At 44.9% G+C, this 20065-nt stretch overlaps 1 protein-coding gene and 1 non-coding gene across 2 annotated transcripts in view; both read right to left on the bottom strand.

Annotated features, from left to right (window-relative positions):
- LOC143157247 (vasoactive intestinal polypeptide receptor) overlaps window positions 1-20065 on the bottom strand; it is a 122804-nt gene that overhangs the window by 59090 nt on the left and 43649 nt on the right. The window contains exon 3 of the mRNA XM_076332035.1: window positions 3062-3169. Within this exon, the coding sequence (XP_076188150.1) occupies window positions 3062-3169 (108 nt within the window). The remainder of the gene's footprint in view (window positions 1-3061; window positions 3170-20065) is intronic.
- LOC143157567 (U1 spliceosomal RNA) lies at window positions 11414-11577 on the bottom strand. Its single transcript, XR_012994832.1, has one exon. It is a non-coding gene; the product is annotated as a U1 spliceosomal RNA (small nuclear RNA).

The following is a 20065-nucleotide window of genomic DNA, read 5'->3' as shown; positions in this document are numbered from 1 at the left end:
CTTGAAGTCTAAAAGTCAGCTGAACTGCATGCCTAAAGAGCCTGTTTCTCACCACTCACTGTAAAACAAGCTCAGAGGTAGGTTTACATATGGAAAACTCTAAAATCAGTTGATATGGATGCCATTCCAGGTTAGAAATTAGTTCCCTAAATACAGGTATCTTAGCGCCAGCTGAGGCATCCTCATGGATTTCTTAAGAACCCCCAGAGTATCTCAAATGGCACCAGAAGCCTATGTTTAGGAAACTGAATGGAGCCCTCAGTGGCTACAGTGTAGGTGCCTCCCTGTGAGCTTAGTGTCTGCACTTCCACTTGTGCTGGTTTTGGCTGGGGTAGAGTTAATTTTCTTCCCAGTAGCTAGTGTGGGGCTGTGTTTTGGATTTGTGCTGGAAACAGTGTTGATAACACAGGGATGTTTTCCTTACTGCTGAGCAGTGCTGACACAGAGTCAAGGCCTTTTCTGCCTCTCACCCCACCCCACCAGCGAGCAGGCTGGGGGGGCACAAGAAGTTGGGAGGGGACACAGCTGGGACAGCTGACCCCAACTGACCCAAGGGATATTCCATACCATATGACGTCATGCTCAGTATATAAAGCTGGGGGAAGGAGAAGGAAGGGGGGGACGTTTGGAGCGATGGCGTTTGTCTTCCCCAAGTCACCGTTACGCGTGATGGAGCCCTGCTTTCCTGGAGACGGCTGAACACCTGCCTGCCCATGGGAAGGAGTGAATGAATTCCTTGTTTTGCTTTGCTTGCATGCGTGGCTTTTGCTTTACTTATTAAACGTCTTTATCTGAACCCACGAGTTTTCTCACTTTTACTCTTCCAATTCTCTCCCCCTTCCCACCGGGGGGGCGTGAGCCAGTGGCTGTGTGGTGCTTAGTTGCCAGCTGGGGTTAAAACATGACACTACCACAGAAAATTTATCAATACAGCAGATGTCATCTAAAGAGCTGTTCAGGTTCCTACATACAGTTGTCTGTTGACTGCACTGATTAGATTACTGTTGATGTTAATGGGATCCTAGACACCTATCTCATACAGACGCATCTGCATTAGGAACAGCAGAAATTAAGAGCGCTAAATCCGCTTTGTCCAACAAAGCAAGTCACTCTGTGCTTTACCATTCTAAATGAGGAGAAATAGGTATTTTCACGGTGCTGCTCATCTGATCTCTTTAAGTGGCTAATCTGTGATGAGCTGAATCATGCCCTAGCCACCACTGACCAAACCAGCCAGCTCTCCAGTGGCTGGAAACCCTGGATGACAGATGCAGAAAACTACATTTAACCAGAGGAAACTCATCCAAAGGAATATGAACTCCCCCTAGAAGTCTGCTGACATTGCCAGCTGCAAGGCTAGATGACGTTTGCCGAGCTCACTGCTGACAGAACTGCACAAATGCCAGCAGCCACGCTACAACATGAGTATGCAGGGAAGGGTCATGGGTTGGCTTGTGTTTGAGGCTCTTTCCTGTCCCGGCACACTGAGATAAGTGCACAGAGAGCAAGTGATGCCCTGACTGCTCTTGGTGAAGTCTGGACTTCTCCCAGAATAGGAACCATTCACTTGCCTAAGCATAGGTTTTTTGAGATACCCTTAAGTACCTGAGACATCCCATGACACGTGAACTATGGGAGAACTGCACCTTTCTGCAGGGGAACCTGGAGACCAGCTGAGATGTCCTAGGACATTCCAGAGACCAGTAGATGCCCCTGAATGGGCAAGTTTATTAAGTCTCATAAGCCTATCCTAGCGCACAATTAAAGGCAGCCCACTTTCATTAGCTTAAGTCCAACACAGTCACAATGAGAGAGAGAGAGAGAGAGATAATCATATATATACACACACAATATAATATATATTCTATACTTTCCTCATTGTTCTGCTCTGGTGGGATCAAGTATTAGAAAAACTTCTTAGAGAGTTTTCTTCTTGCTGTTTAACTAACTCTGCTGGGTCTCTAAAACCCAGTGAGCGCATGTTGTGCTCAGGAGAGGAGAGGGCACAAAGCATCAACAGCAGGCAACTATTCCACATGGCTGGCCCAATGCGCAGGGGTCTTGTCCTGCAAGATGTGATATTACAGCAGCTTCTGCCTGCTTTCCCTGGGTGTTGACGCAGCAGCGATGAACTGTTGGGGAGTTTTGGAAACAGGGAGGTTACGGCACTAGGATAGGACTCTGGGGATTTTGAATTTCCCTTCTGGGTCTGCAAAGACTTTTGGTGTGGCCTTGGGCAAGTCATGTAATCAGTGTGTGCTGGTTAATAAGTTTAGTGTCCTGGTCTGTTAAACAGGGGTGATATTGTATCCTTACTCCCATTCATAATCTATCATGTTTGTTTGGACTGCAAGGCTGTAAAAGTGGAGACTTATCAGCTCAGTGCATAATTTCCAATGTAAAAAGGCTTAATTCTCTGTGCAGGCCTGCAGGGCTACTATAATAAAAATAGTAAATAATGACTATAAACTGCCAGAAGAAAGAATCCTGTTGCTGCACGGCCCTTGAGACCTGAGTTTTAAAGTAACGCTTCCCAGAACACCCCGAACAGTGAGTTAAGCTACTTTCTCCATTAAGCTTCCCTGCCCATTATTTGTCAGGTTAATTTCTTGGCCTGTGGCCAAATTTGTCATTTCAGCAGAAAAATACTTTATTACACCCAGTTTCAGCTTGTTTGTTTTATGTCAGAGACTTAATTAATTACAGTGCTAAACTGTTCATTTTGTACAACAAACATACTATTACAAAGGTTGATTCAATTTTCACTGCACAACATCCATATTATTGGATTTCACCGGGAGCCATTTTTGCATCCCCATGATCCAGAGTAATACGTGGTGCTGCAAGAAGGATAGGGAGGATACTCTAATGGCTTGGGCATTCATGTATGGCTTGGAAACCTCCTTGTTTGTGCAAACCTGTTTGCACAAACTCTTGTGCAAAGAGTTTGTTTCCCCCCCTGATTATACCAAGAAGCTTCCCCTGCGAAATGATGTGAAACCCTACAGGCAGTGAAGCCATGAAACCGTTTCAATGAGATGAGCCGTCTGGTTTTGCTTACCGAGAAAAGTGGTGAGGAATCTGAAGTACTTTGGGCACGGCCGTACCACAACTTCTCCCACCTCCGCTTCAGGCCAGCACGTGATGTTGTCCCATTGCCTCCTGCAACCTGGGGAAAAGAGAAAAGCAGATGGTAGAATCATAGAATCATAGAATCATTGAGGTTGGAAAAGACCTCTAAGATCATCGAGTCCAACCGTCGACCCAACACCACCAGGCCCACTAAACCATGTCCCTAAGTGCCTCATCTACTCGTCTTTTAAATACCTCCAGGGATGGGGACTCCACCACTTCCCTGGGCAGCCTGGTCCAATGTTTAACCACTCTTTCAGTGAAGAAATTTTTCCTCACGTCCAATCTAAACCTCCCCTGGTGCAACTTGAGGCCATTTCCTCTCGTCCTATCGCTTGTTCCTTGGGAGAAGAGACCGACCCCCACCTCGCTACAACCTCCTTTCAGGTGGTTGTAGAGAGCGATGAGGTCTCCCCTGAGCCTCCTTTTCTCCAGGCTAAACAACCCCAGTTCCCTCAGCCGCTCCTCATCAGACTTGTTCTCCAGACCCCTCACCAGCCTCGTTGCCCTTCTCTGGTAGAACAAGCACAAGTGGTATCTGCTGGATGGAGCAGAGGAACAGGGGCAGAGCAGAGCGGCTGTAAGGCGTGCGGAGCCTACCACCCCGGTGCAGGCACCTTTTGGAAGGAAAGGCACAGAAATATTTTGTTTAAACATGTGGCTTTCAGCTACCCCAGTCCCTGAAATTCAGCACTGGTGGTGTCTGTAATTTTCCAGAAATTGGCACAGAAAGAACAGCAGATCGGTGCAAGAATCAGGCAAATGAGAGTTAACAGAGAACAGTGCCCTTTTTCAGATGAAAACTGCAGAAATGCCTAATTAAATGTCTCTCTTCCTTGCTCTTATCTCTCCCTGTTGCATTAAAACACCTGGTCTGAACATGTGAGACATGCTCCCCTTCCTTCTCTGCTTCCCCCAAACTTCTGTCACCAGCTTTTTCTTTCCCTTGAAATGAGATGATTGTGCAGGGGATGTGCTCAGCAGGAAGGGGACGCTGATGACAATCAAGAGATCAGGAGCCAAATCCCTTCTCCAGAAGCAGTTTTTCTCCTTAAAAAGGCAGAAGGCACAAAACCCTCCAGAAGGCTGATGAGGGACAGTGCTGTCGCCAGGAGATGCTCTCTGTGGAAGGGTGGTGCGAGGTGGTACACTCCTAGCTCTCCAAGCTAGGAATGAAGGCATAACCAATGGAGCTAACTTCAGGGAGAAAACACAGGATTTTGTTAAAATTAAGCATTTCTGAAGATTTTCTGGATAGAATAAAAACTTTCTGGGTGAAAAAAACCGCATGTCCTTCCTACAGAGTTATAATATGTTGTTCTGATTTTGCCCTTTTATTTCTGCTTTCTAAAAAAGACATTAATGATATCACGTACATGCTGCACTGTTGAATAATGTAACGTTAGCACTGAAGCCAAAAGGAGTTGGCAGACCTGAATTAAAAAAAAAAAAATCAGACGTGTTTTTGCCTCAACATGTTACATATTTTAGAGTTCTTACTAGGATTTTGAAAACTTTTTTTTTTCCCCTTTAAATTTCCAACAGACAGGCACTTCAGTTGCTGGCTGGGTTAGACAGACGGGTTGTCAACAGACCTCATTTTTTTATAGCACCTCTGCTCTCAGTTATTTGTCATACCCCATTAGATTGCAACACTTCCCCAAACGCGACTAACACGTTGCTGTTAAGGTCAACAGCCTAGCAAGAGAAACTAGAATATGAAGAAGAAAGCACTGAGAAAATACTTTTCACATGCAAGCAAAGGGAACTATGAAAACCACTGTCAAGCTGCGTTTCTTGGTAATTATATCCCGATCTGAAATTCCTCCTTTAAATCATCTTTTGCTACTTTAGCTAAGAAAAAGGCTGGTGTCATCATCAGCCTGTTCAGACTGAGGCAGCGTGCTGTCTCAGATCAATAAGGAGAGCACACAAAAATGCTTTGAAGCTGAAAAAGTACCCTCAGCTCTCTTTCAAAGTTATTTTACAGTTTTTTCCTTCCTTCTTTCATGAGCAAACAGAACTTTTCAAATGAAGTCCTGAGGTGAGTTTATCGGAGCCTGAAAAACAGAATAACTGATGGTATCTTCTTTGTGCATGTTCTTCTGTAGCGTTCATTAAAATTCAGTTTTCAGGTTTGTAATATCAGGTGCAAAGCTCGGTTTCCACAGCGTCATACTTATCTGCCACCAAACAGCCAGCAGCTCCAAAAGTATTAAGATATTAGATATTCTGCCCATGGAAAATAGATGATTTCATGACAGGATCTTTCATGTTCTACAATCTTTTCCTCCATCAACCTCAATAAATTATAGTGCACCCATTACCTCAGGATAGGTTATAATGCAAAATAAAATACAAGGTGAGAGTATCAGATGGCTTTTTAAATGTCCTGAATTACACACTTTGACAATTTTTGTGATCTGTATCTTTTCCTGTGTTAGCATTTTTCACCACCACCTGCGATGCATGAAAAAAGCTTTTAGGTGTTCACTTTTGTAACAAAAGCACTCTGATTAAAATAAAGTGGAGACACACAAGACCGTCCTTGCAAGACACACAAAGTGGATCTTTAAAAATTATTGCCTCTGTAAAGACCTCTCATATCTGCCTATTAGCTCTTCCAAAACCATTCTTCTTTATTGCCCTCCCCAGACGTGCTGACAATATTTGTGCAGCTGCCTGGAAGGGTCCAGGTTTTAAAGGTGGGATTCACATCCCTGAATTTATGCATGTCAGACGTGTAAACCTAAAGAAGCCGATGGAAACCAGAGCTCTGGCTGGCAGTTAACGTCACCGTAGGATGGTTATCTAAAGTTCAGAAAATGAGTCATTCTTTGGAGGTGTCCTATTCTTTCCAACGACTAGAAGAGGGCCTGCATGAGTAACTCGAGTTTAATGAATTGGAACAATACAAAGATTGATACCTGCAAGATGCTTTGCATTTGCAGTCCAACGCTTGCCGCTCGCCCTGTAGTCATCCCATTACAGCATCAGGCAAAAGTTTGTGCCTGTCCATCCAAACCAGGACACAGACAACCTTTATCAAATAGCCTTCCAGAAAAATGGTTTTCTTTCTCCAAAACTGATAGACCTTACCCTGGGAAATTGCTGGGATCAGGGGGTTGGCAGGCAATATTCAGTCATGTCAGCGTGACAGATCAATACCTAAGAAAACTATGTGAGGGCAAAAACAGCTGCAATGTGCCTCGGAAAAATGAAATCCGTCTCTTCCCTGTGGCATCACTTGGCCTTCATGGATATAATAAATATGACAATTTGTTTTGCCTTATCAAATCATGTTTGGTGATTGCTAAGTGCTTCTCCATTAATTAATTATAAATGTTGTCTTCTCCCTTGCACTCAGTATCTGCAGGAAGGATGCAAAGGTATTTATCAATCCTTACCCAAGGCAGCAGGTGCAAATGAGCCATGAATACACCTACCCTTCAATTCCATTTCAATCAAAAGAACTGCTCTGCTCATTTGCTTGTTACCGAAAACCAAGGAATACACACTGCCAAGGGCTGTGCTTTGCTTTGGAAAGGATCACAAGTGAGGCTGGAGAAGCAGTGTAAAAATAAGCGTGTGACTTTTTCAAGACTTTCAAGCATTTACCACATCCCTGGGTAATCAGGCACACTCTTTAAACTCTTGTCATTATAAATATATATATAAAAATAAAAAAGAGAGTCTTTTCCTTTTCAGTTATTTCAACTGTGACTTCCAGACACTCAGCTTTGTCCTGCTGTTGCCTGGTAGATCATGAAGTGCTCTCTGGAGCCAAATATCTTCTTCTGGAGGGCTGCAGGGAGAAATCCTTCACAACTCTAATGAAGTTGCCTTTTAACCTTCATTCAGATAAGCAGATCAAACTGCTCATCGTTGCACTGTAAGCCATGCAATTAGGATAATTATTAGCAGCCACCTCCCACCCTCTTGAAGCGGGCTCCTGAAGTCTTGCTCAAGGAATGGGCTGGAGGCTGTCGGCCACACAGCTACACGCTCAGATCCAGCAGCTGAGCCTCCCTCTTTGCAAGCCACATGCCCCAAGTGCAAGCCAAGGGCTGCATCAGCCTCAGCTGAGCTTTGGAGAGCCCTCCTCTAAGAGGTTCTGACTCAGAAGTGGCTGAAGACCACGGACACAGTCCTGGCTGCAGTGGGTTAGGAAACCCCACCACAGCTGCAGAAGGTGGAAACCTTTTCCGCTGCCTCAGTTAAATGTGAATCAAAGCTCAGGCCCTCATTTCCTCTCCCTTTAAAAGGTTAATAAACAGAAAACAGGTCAATCATCATGAGGCACAGGCACAGTGGCACAGGCACAGGCATACAGTGGTTTGCAGAACTGGCATACTAGAGCGCAAAAAACTTTTAGGTTTAGATTGGATGTAAGGAAAAATGTCTTTACTGAAAGAGTGGTTAAACATTGGAAGAGGCTGCCCAGGGAAGTGGTGGAGTCCCCATCCCTGGAGGTATTTAAAAGACGAGTAGATGAGGCACTTAGGGACATGGTTTAGTGGGCATGGTGGTGTTGGGTTGATGGTTGGACTCGATGATCTTAGAGGTCTTTTCCAACCTCAATGATTCTATGATTCTATGATTCTATGATTTATTTGAGTCATATACGGTCAAAGCTTATCTAGGAAGCAGCAGAGAATAACTTTCCTTCATGAATAAACATGACTTGCAGAGCTCTGGCACGGCTCTCAGATGTGACTAGGTTTGGATCAGGAAAGAAATGAATGGCAGTAGGCTGGTGCCACGCACTCACTTAACCCAGGTGAATTCCCAATTCAGAAAAAAACCCCTTTCAGCACATCTTTCATCCGCACCAAATTCTCCCTAATGAATGGGGTCACCCCTGGTCTCTTCTGACAGACATTCACACACAAGACTTTTGCTCTTTGAATCCATGTTCAGATGCAAAGGTAACCATTTGATGCCTGGGGTATCTCGGGATCTCTGCATCCCTCTCATTACCCACCGTTAGATAACAGCAAGGCAAAGGTGCAGCTTGAGTAAGCCAAGATATCAGATATCACTGGGTACCATCACAGGCTGGTGTGCTTGCAATGGAAACTCATTTTCACTCCAATTTGATATCAACAGGCAGTTTCCAACCTCTCTGGAATTAGGACTGTAAATAGCTATTGGGTGACATTTATTCTCCCACAGACAAGCTCATGCAGAAGTGCAGCCTAGGTGCTCACCCCTGGTTTGCCCACTCTGGTCTCATTACAACCAATTATCATTGCACCAACCTTCTGGTCCCAGTTGAGCACTAAGCTTTTGCCTGACTGAAGAAAACAGACCCCCAAAGATGGTCCCTGCAACAATCTACTAACTCGGTTCCAGACAGGCAGCCTGAATTCAGTCCCAGTAGCGGCTAGGAAAACCCATCATGAGCCTTGGGTTACTACTACTGCCCCAGACCCCAATGAGCAGACACTTCCTGAATCAGGGATAATCTTCTACTTAAATCTTCAAAGTTGTATGTAATAATAACAAATAACCTTAGATTCTTTTTCTTCCATAAGTCTTTTAAATTAAATGCAGTTTGATTTTGCTTCTGAACCCAAGGAAATTTTTTAAATTCACAACCTCCTGGGCCAAGGAGTTGCACAGTTTAAGCGTCCACTGAAAGAAAAAAATACATCCTTTTCTGAATTCACTTTGAACCTGCTCATTGCTGGTTTCATTAGGAATTGCCTAGTTCTTTTACAAAGACAGAAATATTCATAACCTAACCACAATATCCCTTTCCCTGGGGAGAAAAAACATAAAATCCTCTTTCATATCCCTCCTCAGGCATCTCTTTTCCAAGCTGAAGTGTCCTGGTCTATTTAGTTGCTTCTAGCATGGAAGCGGTTCCCTATCATTTCTCCCTTCTATCTTTTGTGGTTTTAATTCTACCCCATCCTGCCCTGCCCTGGACTTGCAGAATGAGGTTTTACTTTATTTTTCAGTGACAGAATGGGTTTGACCGGGGCTAGCTTGGATCCAAGGTTTCACTAAATGGATCCTCCCACCCTTCCCTGCAATATTCAACCCCTTCCCTCCCGTATTCACTGCCGTGCCCTCCTCCTCCCCAGCCCCGCTCATACACTCAAGCATCCTGCGGGCATCTCTCCTCCCCCAGCTCCATCTCATCACCTTTTTATTTTTATCAACACTGACAGTCTGCTCTGAAGCAAACCCGTCCCCTCAGAGCTCCCCTTTCAACTTTTCCTTGGCTTTGCATTTAATTTGGATATTTTTTGCCTGTCGCGCTGCCTGCTATCACGCCAGCACTGTAGGCAGGATGTGACAGAGAAACCACTTAGCTGAAGGAAAACCACAATCCTGCCAGGGCATGCAAAACCCTGACACTGTAGCATTTCCTTCCCGCCACCGACGTGCTCTTTGTGGCGCACCGATGCTCCTTCATTCATCCCTCAGTCAGGGATTTGCAGGCCAAATTCAGCAGAAAATGGACTTGGGCAATCACAGAAAGCAAAAAGGATCCCCGGATTGAGGGAAAGTGAGAAGAGTTTACCTTGGACTTTGCCTCGATATCTGTGGCAAGACAGAGATACTGATTTCATTTTTCCCACTCTGTGTACAAGCTGGAGCGTAACAAGAACACCGTTACTTGCTATAAAAACTGGTTTGCACTTCCGCAGTGGCTTCCAGCAGAAGCTGTCCAAGCACTCAACAGGAAATGTTAAAAGCTATCTTTCTTCCTAAATGTTTGCAGAAATTTGACTCAAAGAAATATGAAGGAAGCCTCACCTTAAGCCCCCAGACCGAGTCATTCTAAACAGCGTGAAAGAAATCACCAGAGACTATTTCTGGAGGATTACTTTTAAGCATGAAAATCCTGTGAGTTTTTTAATCAACATCAACTAGGAAACAAGTTAAAAAAAAAATGTTTCTAATCTTTCAGCCTTTCTTTAAACAACAAACTAAATAAACACTTGACTTTTTTTCATCCCTCCAGATCACTCTTTTTATAAATCAAATTTGTGAGCTAAGCCCTTCTGCCTAATTCCAGAACATGTAAACTGAAATAAAAGATGCCAAGATTTATAAAGTGGGTTGCCAAAAACATAACTTATCTCCTCACCAGCATCTAAACAAGAGACAGTTCTCTAGTTCTCTGACACAGAGCATGCTTAAAGGATTATTCCAGGGCTTCCTCATTGCCCTCTCAAATTCCCTTTCCAGAAGTTGTAGAGAACTGGATTTATAGAGAACCAGGCATTGAATTTAGGTACCTACCCTTCCTATATGGCTTTTCTCATGTTGGCACCTCCAGACCGCAATTCATAGTGAAGATGACTAGGCTTAACCTCTAGCAATTATTTTTTGACTGTTAGGGAGGCAAGAGTGACTACCCTCATAATGTAAGATCAAAAATGGGACTCACCCAGGCTGTAGCTCCTCTGTACCTCACTGTCTTGCCTACCAGAAAGACACAGGGATGTTGTAAGGAGGAAAGCATTAGAGATTTTGTGGGGCTTCCTAATAAAACCAGCCAAGCAAGGACAGGACATGAGTGCAGCAGCTCTCACTGATGGTTCAAGTGCTGTGAGAGTCAGGAGACTTCCTCAACTTTCCAACATTTAGCCCAATCTACATGAACTCCTTGACTTGCTTCAATGTATATGGCAGCTCTCATCAAGATGAGAGCTCAGGAGACCAGGCCACTTGTCATGGTTTAACCTCAGTCGGCAACTGAGCACCACGCAGCCGCTCGCTCACTCCCCCCCACCTGGTGGGATGGGGGAGAGAATTGGAAGAGCACAAGTGAGAAAAACTCGTGGGTTGAGATAAAAACAGTTTAATACTTGAAATAAAATAATAATAATAATAATAATAATAATAATAATAATAATAATAATAATAATAATATAATACACAAAGCAAGTGATGCACAGTGCAATTGCTCACCACCCGCCGACCGATGCCCAGCCAGTCCCCGAGCAGCGGCCCCCCCGGCCAGCTTTCCCCAGTTTCTGTACTGAGCATGACGTCCCATGGTATGGAATGTCCCTGTGGCCAGTTGGGGTCAGCTGTCCTGGCTGTGCCCCCTCCCAGCTTCTTGTGCACCTCCAGCCTGCTCAGTCGGTAGAGCATGGGAAGCTGAAAAGTCCTTGGCTAGTGTAAGCATTACCTAGCAACAACTAAAACATGGGTGCGTTATCAACTTTGTTCTCATCCTAAATCCAAAACACAGCTCTGTACCAGCTACTAGGAAGGAAATTAACTCTATCCCTGCCGAAACCAGGACAATATTAAACAGGGGAGAGCGCGAATGCAGTTCCCAACTGCCACAAATTATGCAGTTGAGTTTCCCGCATTTGGGGAAATCGCAGGGGTCAGCACACCCGGAGTGCAGGGGATGAGCCTCGCCCTGAGAAAACCACCTGCCTGATCATGGTGTCTCCCCTGCCAGGTAAGTATGGCACTCTAATGAAGTGCACACACTCAGCTTGACTTGCTCTTTGAAGGCCATCAGGCAAGTGACAGCCCCCCTTGGCAATGTGCTCACGGCTCACCAGTCTGGAATAAGCTGTGGAGAGGTCCTATAGCAATTATGGCATGATTAAGAGGAATCTTACCCTGTTGCTACTTTAAAGTATCACCCTGTACCTTCAAGACCAAATGATATGCTTTGCAATGGAGATTTTCAGCCAATGCTCTCCTTCATGGTAAATATTGGGCTAAGATATGACACTCCACTACTCCACTAAAAAAAAGACTGCCTGTCCTGCTACTAGAAAGATACTGCTGGCTCTACGCAAAGCTGGAGAGAGCTTCATCACGTAAAATCTTCATGATCTAGCTCTTGATTGTTAAATGTGCTGGAGTTTGTACTGGAAATGTGCTTCTCGCTCATAAATATTGAGGGGCATCTGCAGAAGCAGGAAAGGTTGTGTGGGAGCCCTGTACCTTAGCTCTGTAGGAAGGGACAAGAAGGACTAGAAAGCTTTGGTTTCACATGGAGGCATATTTAATGGTTAGAAGGCAAGAAAAAAGAAAAGTTAAATTTGTGAGACACCGATCATTTAAAAGCTTTCCATAATAGAAACCCTACTTAGGCCTGGTGGGTGTAAACCGTGGTACGTCTGACCTCAGCTCCTCATGTCCTCCACAGTTTCACTTTCCTATGTTAAAAGGCCTGGATATCAAGAAATAAAGGCACCTAGATTACAGAAAGTCCAGTGCATAGTAAAACCAGTGGAAAAATCTCCACCAGCTGCAGCAGGTTTCGGACCTCAGCCATATATTGTAACAGGAGTTTGACATCACTTATGGCATATGCAATGTTTTCCAAAGTACTTTCCTATGTAAAAAGGGTAGATACCATCATGAAAGTGCCCTGATACAGTCAGCCAGAAAAGAAAAATAAAGAAGATCAGGAAGGGGAGATTTCTTAACTAGAAATCTGATGGGGTGTGAGGGGGACAAATACAAGCCGTTGTCAGAAACAAAAGCTCTGCATAGATGGATTTCATCTGAGCAATTATCCAGAGCTTTGAAAATGCTTTACATTTGCTTTCCATTGCTCTGTAGCAATGGCATTTTCTCCTTATTTCTATAACGTTTGCATAGCTAAGGCTGCGTGCATCTATATATTACCCCTTGCTAAAAAAAAAAAGGGTAACCAAAAAGTCTGATGGCATGTAAAAAGGTTACACATTCTCCAAACTAAAATGCCTTTTTTTCAGTACAAGACTTACGTCCACTAAGTAGCTGTTAATCCCCACAAGCCACAAGACAGCTGTACCCAAGTCAAATAAACACTGCTGTTCGTTAGAAACCTTGCAGCCAGGACATGTCAGCAACAGGCAAAACAAAAGCAAAGCCTCCACCCCCGTAGCATATTAAGGCAGAAAACAGATGTTGTAACGTCCTATCTTGTGATTGTGTCTGTAGAAAAGTGAGGTCAAGGCAAAAATCAACTCTTAGCTCTACAGGGAAGAATGATGAAGTGCTGTGTAGATCTGTGTTTGAATTTCATCCTGTCGCTGGTAGGTGTCTGGACTTCAGATGATAGGGTAGGCTCAGACAGCGACAAGCAACTGAGGAGGTGCTACTATTCAACTGGGAATTAGCAGTCCTCAGTGGAGAGGTGCACCCTCCTTGAGCAGTGGGTTACCAAGCAAGGATGGACAGCCAAATAACAGCTTTGTAGGGAAAACACCTTTGGGTAGTATTTCCTCAGAAAAAGACTCATGGCCTGGAAGAATGGCCATCAGCTTCAGACTGGATCAAAGCAGCCAATACAAAAGTCGGGGGGCTGCTTACATCTAAGGGTTGAAGCTGGGTTTACCACCATGGCAACATGTGCTTCCTTCTCATGTTTCAGATGCCATCTTTCCTAGCGTGGTCAAGGGAAGGTTATCCTCTGAAAAATACAGGGCAGATTTCTTTCTTTTGAATTTCCAGAGTGCAGGCTCCACCTCTGTAAGAGCTGCAGCATGAAGCGTTGGTGGCTGGGAAGAGTCCCAGAGCAGATGAGGAAAGCATTAATGAAGGAAGACCATTTGGAGGTACCATGCAGTGGCCTGTCCCAACTGAGTATCATGGCCACTGTCCAATAACTGGAAGAAAAAATTCTGTTAAATAAAAGGCACCTTGACTCTGGTACTGATCCTCTAAAGAAGATAAATGAGAGTCTGGGGTTTAAGGTCTTGATGTCACATGGCTGAATTTTCTGCTGTTATAGGAGAGGCCACATTGTCCAGGAATAGAGATGTCATATCTGGAAGTTGCCCGATGTTGCTGGTCAGAGCAAGACTGAAACCAAGAGGCCCTTTGTATCACCTAGACCAGAGTAATAAGGTGCAGTAAATGAAAAACTAAGGAAAGACAACATGGAAAGAAGTCCTGCAGGTCCCTTTGCCTTTAAAGAGATCATTAAGATCAAATGTAGGGATCTAGTTTAGACTGAACTAAATTGTTCTCCAGGCTTCATTGAATATCTTGACTAGATCCTCAGGGCTTGATTTAGCGGACCAGCAGTAGTCATTTAATGCCATTCCTGGTGTCCCAGGACATATGAGATTTTTGGAGGGGCTGGTGGATATGGTACAAGACTTATGATAGCCCTACACAATTCTGAAATGACAACTGGAGGCCTCACTGATTATCCAAGAGCATCCATTAAGAACTTTGATGTGTGGCTAAGGGCTCACAAGAGTCAACCCCCGTCCAAGGGGGTCTGACTATTTTTCTTGACTTTTCTTGACTTTTTTCTTTGACTGCTCTGAAGCACAGGGACAAACCTGCCTGCTTCCCCTGCAAGCAAAGCCTCTCTGCAGAGCTTCTCAGCCTGGGGACAGGTCTCTCCTCTGGCTGCACCAGTGCCACCTTACATTATTACCCAGAGACCCCCTCAGATGTCTGCCAGGATGTATATTTCCCCTGGAAGCTACCACCCTTCAAATCTACCAGTTCAGTGGCTCATCTGAATGCTCCCTCCACTACTGAGTTTAAAACAGTGGCTTTTTGCTAACAAAACCATCCATCCTCATGTATGTGAAGGTGTAAGGAGCACCCACATGAGCACTTGGCAGGTCTCAGGGTAGTACCACCACCCTGACGCAGCCAGAATATGCAGCATCTCCCCAGCCTGGGGTGAGTGGTCCATCCACCATCTCCGCCCTGCCACGTGCACTACCTCGAGCGCTTGAGCTGCCATCAGCCACGTAGTGCCTACTCTAGCGATGGAGCACCTGGAGAGCTGCTGATAACTGGACTGTCATACAAATCCATCCGACACATCATCTATTGCAGGAGGTCTTATGCAACTGGAAGGTGAGAATTCACTTGAACTTTTGCAAGCAAGGAACTATTAATTATTTCTTATCTTACTGCACTATAAACAGATGGTGATGAATAAACAGACTGCTAATTTAAACTTCATTAACGTTTTTCCAGCTTGACTTTTAATTTCCGTATGTTCACTGCTTCTTCTCCCATCAAACACGGCTTGACTTCTTCAAGGGAGACTGACAAAGAACCCCAAGCTCTAAATTTGGCTTTTCAAGCCAGCCTCCACTCTAGGCTTGTGGAACAGCAAAAGCAATATTCAGTTTTTAAACAACATGGGCCATTTCCCACCTGGATTTCTTTGCATGCGACAATGCTGATGATGAGCTTGCAGGACTCAGCTCTATTGCCCATAACAAATGTGAAGCATGTACAAGTTAAGCAGATGTGAACAGGCATTGGGAAGGGGATTGGCACTATTTTCTTTCACGTTTTCCACTTTTCTGACTTTTTGATTGGGTTTCAAATCCTGCTTGCAAGACAGACAGGTCTAGATTGCAAATATAAACTGCAGTGCTGAAGTACTCGAGGTATCAGAAGCAGCTTGGCTGTAGCAGTTCCTTGATGGCTATTGGCAATTTTCACTGACACTTAGAAAATAATCTCAGCTATCTCCACGCTACTGAACTGTGGGGAACAGACAGACAAAATGCAGGTCTGGCTCTGTGAGATGCTGACAGCCTCCAGCTGTGAAGTTCTGAGCTCATTTCACTTACACTTCTGCAAGTATTTAGGAACCAAATCAAGCCAAAGTCTTCCCTTTTGAAGAAAAAGAAAAAAAGTCCTGAAAAACTGTAGCGACGGAAGTTCAACAAAGGGAAATGCAAAGTCCTACACTTGGGAAGCAATAATGCCATGCACCCATACGAGCTGGAGAGTAGCTTTGCAGAGAAGGACCTGGAGGTCCTGGTGGACACCAAGTTGAACATGAGCTAGCAATGTGCCCTTGCCACAAAGAAGGTGAATGGGATCCTGGGCTGAATTAGGAGGAGCGTTGACAGTAGGTTGAAGGACGTGATCCTTCCCCTCTGCTCAGCACTGGTGAGACTCATCTGGGGTGCTGGGTCCAGGTCTGGGCTCCCCAGTACACGAGAGACATGGACATACTGGAGAGAGTCCAGCAAAAGGGCTGCAAAGAGGATTAAGGAACTGGAGCATCTCACATCTAAGGAAAGGCTGAGAGAGCTGGGACTGTTCGGCCTAGAGAAGAGAAGGCTCAGGAGGGATCTTACCAATGTGTATAAATATCCGATGGTGTTCAGGGGAAAGCAAAGAAAACAGAGAGGCAATGGGCACAAACTGAAAAACAGGAAATTCCATTTAAAAATAAGATTTTTTTTTTCCCCCTGTTAACATACTTAAACACTGGAACAGGTTGTCTAGAGAGGTTGTGGACTCTCTATCCCTGGAGATATTCAAAACCCAACTGGACATGGCCCTGAGCAACCTGATTTGGTTGACCATGCTTTAATCAGCGGTTTGGACTAGGTGGTATCAGAAGCTCCCTGCCAACCTCTGTGATTTTGTGATACTAAGCCAAGGTTCTATGTTAATGCAGAAAACCGCATCCCACCTGCTCGGGTCATGAGGCTCTGGTGTCAGGAGTCTTCTGTGGTTTAAAGCTCTCCTCTCTGTTCTTGAATATTTTGCCTCATACTCAAACTTCCATGCCATTAAAGTAAACTCCAAAACTGGGCCAGGATTCCCGTGCCCAAGCGCCGCCTGATATTCCCACCACTCTCCGTGAAGGCTGTTTACCATACGATGCCATGTTTCCTGCACAGCGGCATGGTCTCCAGAGCTGCTCATCCCACCCAAACACGAGTCACAGTACCTCGTTCAACTGCCATTCCTAAATGACTCTCCTGCCTCTGAAAGGATATCTGATTGCAGAGCGAATTGATTAGCAATAATGGCATAAACAGATAATGAGCTGAGCCAACCGACCTAGACCTGATTGCTTTTCTTGGCTTTTTGACAGAAAAGAAAGGTTACTTTTTTTTAATTTTATTTGGGTGCTTCAGGTTGAGCTGAACTGTTTGTAAGCTGCAGCCACGGAGAGGTGAGGCTTTCTTAAAAACAAAACCAAAAAAGCCCCGCTGTGCTCGGGGATCATTACAGGAAAAAAAGCAAGTGGAAGTCAGCAAGAGGCAACGCAGTGGTGAGACCTGCCTTGCGGCAAGCCTTTAGGAGCTCAGCCACACTTCACATAGAGAGAGATTTGCCACCATCTGTGAGTCTGGAAAGCAAAACCTCCTTCAGCCATCCTCTCCTCCTAACCCTTGGGAGAGCACTTCCCTACTGCTGCTAACTGAATTATCAGCTAAGCAGTCACTGTATTGCATACAGCTGTCCTGGCTGAAAAAGTATTTGGAATAAAAGCCTGGTTTTCAGTGGGGCTGGGATTGCATTCTTCACTTTTGAAATATGTTTGTAAGCATTTTCAAAATATTACAGAGGACTGAGGAACTCTATTTATTATAAGCTCCTAAAACTACTAAGTGCCTTGGAGAACCCCAGGCTGTGGAATTGCCTTATTTATTTGTTTTACGTTGCAGTGGTGGGAGATGCCACCAGAGAAGCAGCCCTGTACAGCCAGAGAGCAAAAGGAAAGGGAAAGAAGCCCAAACAGCTACTGGGCATATCGCAGCAGCTGCTGGCAGCGTGCAAACTGCTCTCTGCGAAGCAATTCTCAAAAACCTCCCATCACACTTGCTCAGTGGGGTGGCAGAGAGAGCTCTCACCGAACACGTTCAAATCCTGGGACTGACTTGGCTGAACTGACACTGCAGTTGCCCAGGCAGGACTCCCACGGGCACTGGCTGTTGAAAATTTCGGATGATCTGGGAACCCTTTGAACGGTGCAGCTGAACCCCTGAACTTGACCTGCTACCAGTTGCTTACAGTACACCGATCTTGCAGAAAGCAGCGCTGCAGGGTCACTGGTGGTGTAACTGCACCGAGATGCTGCTGAGCTAAATGTCCCAGCTGTTCTGGACACTGGAGCACTGTCAGAACTTTAGCTCCTGCCTCTGCATACCCATTACAGCACTGCATTGCTCGGCACTGGCATATAGGGCAATGTGGCTTTGTATATGTCAGCTATAACTTGAGCATCCCCAAGGAACTCCCTAAGCAGCTGCTGGGAAAACATCAGCCACAAAAATCTGCACCCGCAGCCATTGCAGATTGATGTACGATACTATGTAGAGATATATTTGGGAGAAGAAAGGCGGAGAAAGAGAAGAGGCAACGTAACCTGGATGACGTGTATTTTCTCTTTTGGGGTGTTGTTTCTCCCCAGACACATAGTAGCTTCCTGTGAATTCAAATTGTGGGTGCTGCCAAAATACTGCATTTCCTATTCCTCTGTCTACCCACAGTACTTTTATAAGTCCCAATCGTAACAGAGCTGGACACTTTTCAATTTGTTTGTCCTTACCTTACCCCTGCTAGATAGGAAAATATTAATATTTCTATTTTAAAGGAGGAAAACTAAGGCCAAGAGGCCCAGGGAGTCACCCTAACTGCAGCAACAGTGCTGCTGTAGTTGCAATAATCTATGGATATCAAGTAAGGCAAAGTTTGCGGGGAGACCAACTGTTAGACTAGCATGGAGTGGGATTAAAACATGCTTAGGGTGGGAAATTAAGGCATCCGCAGCTAATGGATGTGGATTCACAAACATCTCACACATAACAAAACTACAAATTTCACTAGTCCAACACCCAGGTACGTCTGTGTGTGATGCAGCATTTTCTCCTTAGCTGTGTGATAAGGGGAGGAATAACCAAAACTTCTTTTCCAGCATGTCAAAACCCAGCAAAAAAGTCTTCTCTCTCACTTCACAGAAATGGTGCAGGCATCTCACTGACTTGAGTTTTAGGTCCTTTAGGAACGCAGTCTGCACTGAGATTGCGACGAGGCGTTTTGTACATCATCCCCTGCACTGAGCAGGGAAGAATCCTGCCACTTGCACAGTAACAGGTTTTTGAAAAGATTTTTTTAATAATGCCTCAAATTATATTGTGAGCACTCTTTGGGGGGGGGCAAAGGATCGGAAAGATCATCTAACACATACCCAAGTGAAAGTTTAGCTTCCTGAAATGCAATTCTGTATGTGAACAAACAGATTCATCACTCCTAATGATGGAATTGGGACTTCACCTCATTTGGCCAAATCCCCTCCAAGCCAGTGAACACCAGGACAGGCATCATCTGCGAAGTGTGGTTATTTCCAACACAGCTGAGCTGCTCACTAAGAATCCCCTCATAGCAAACGAAGATCTCGTCAACAGGCAAGACAATCTGAACATGATTCACCACATCCTAAAAGAGATGCCTACACTTGGCCAGAACACGCTAGAGCTACCTAAAATCAAGTGAGAGAAATCCCTCACGAAAAGTCATTCCCATGCAATGGCTATTTGTCCGTGTGAAACAAACCGGTCTCAATCTACTTAGTCTTGATTTTAATGGTAAAGAATCCACTTCTGTATTGAATCACAATCGTCACTTTACATCTTTACTAGTTATTTCAGCATGGAGGTAAAAGGATAACAGGGCAGAGGACTGCAAGGGCAGTCCCGCTCATGAGATCCAGTCCTGTGCTGCAATACACAGCTGCATCCTACACACCCTTTCATAAACTGGGCAAGCTCTGCCATGAAGTCAATAAAACACTCCTTCCTGCAGACCTCCAGAAAGGCTGTTCAGTCTCCTCTGATGGTTACAAACTTCCTTTAAAGTCCAGACTTTGATCTCACAGCCGTTTTATTCTCCTGTGTACACACTGCCAGCTTAAACTGGTCTTCCCTGCTGTTTTCTCCCTAGCTGCATCTTCTGCAGCCCTTCCTGTGCTGAAAAGCTAACCTCTTCTCATCAGAGGTGGTCGCGCTTTTGTGACCCCCGTGTCTCTCCTGTGTCCCCGCTAAAGTCTCCTCAAATGTGGGTAACTTCACGGATACTGAAACACACTCCTACCAGGGAATAGAGAGACTCCCATCCTGCTAATAATAAACAGCAGTCCTGTGGTCCAGCAATTGGCACCTACTACCAGCACTGAAAACACAGAGGTTTAATTTGGAAAGAAAGCATCGATTTCACCCATGCA

The sequence above is a fragment of the Aptenodytes patagonicus genome, chromosome 2 (genome assembly GCF_965638725.1).
Source record: "Aptenodytes patagonicus chromosome 2, bAptPat1.pri.cur, whole genome shotgun sequence".
Taxonomy (NCBI): Eukaryota; Metazoa; Chordata; class Aves; order Sphenisciformes; family Spheniscidae; genus Aptenodytes; species Aptenodytes patagonicus.
The sequence above is the reverse complement of the archived record's forward strand: the minus strand, read 5'-3'. Positions and strand labels throughout refer to the sequence as shown.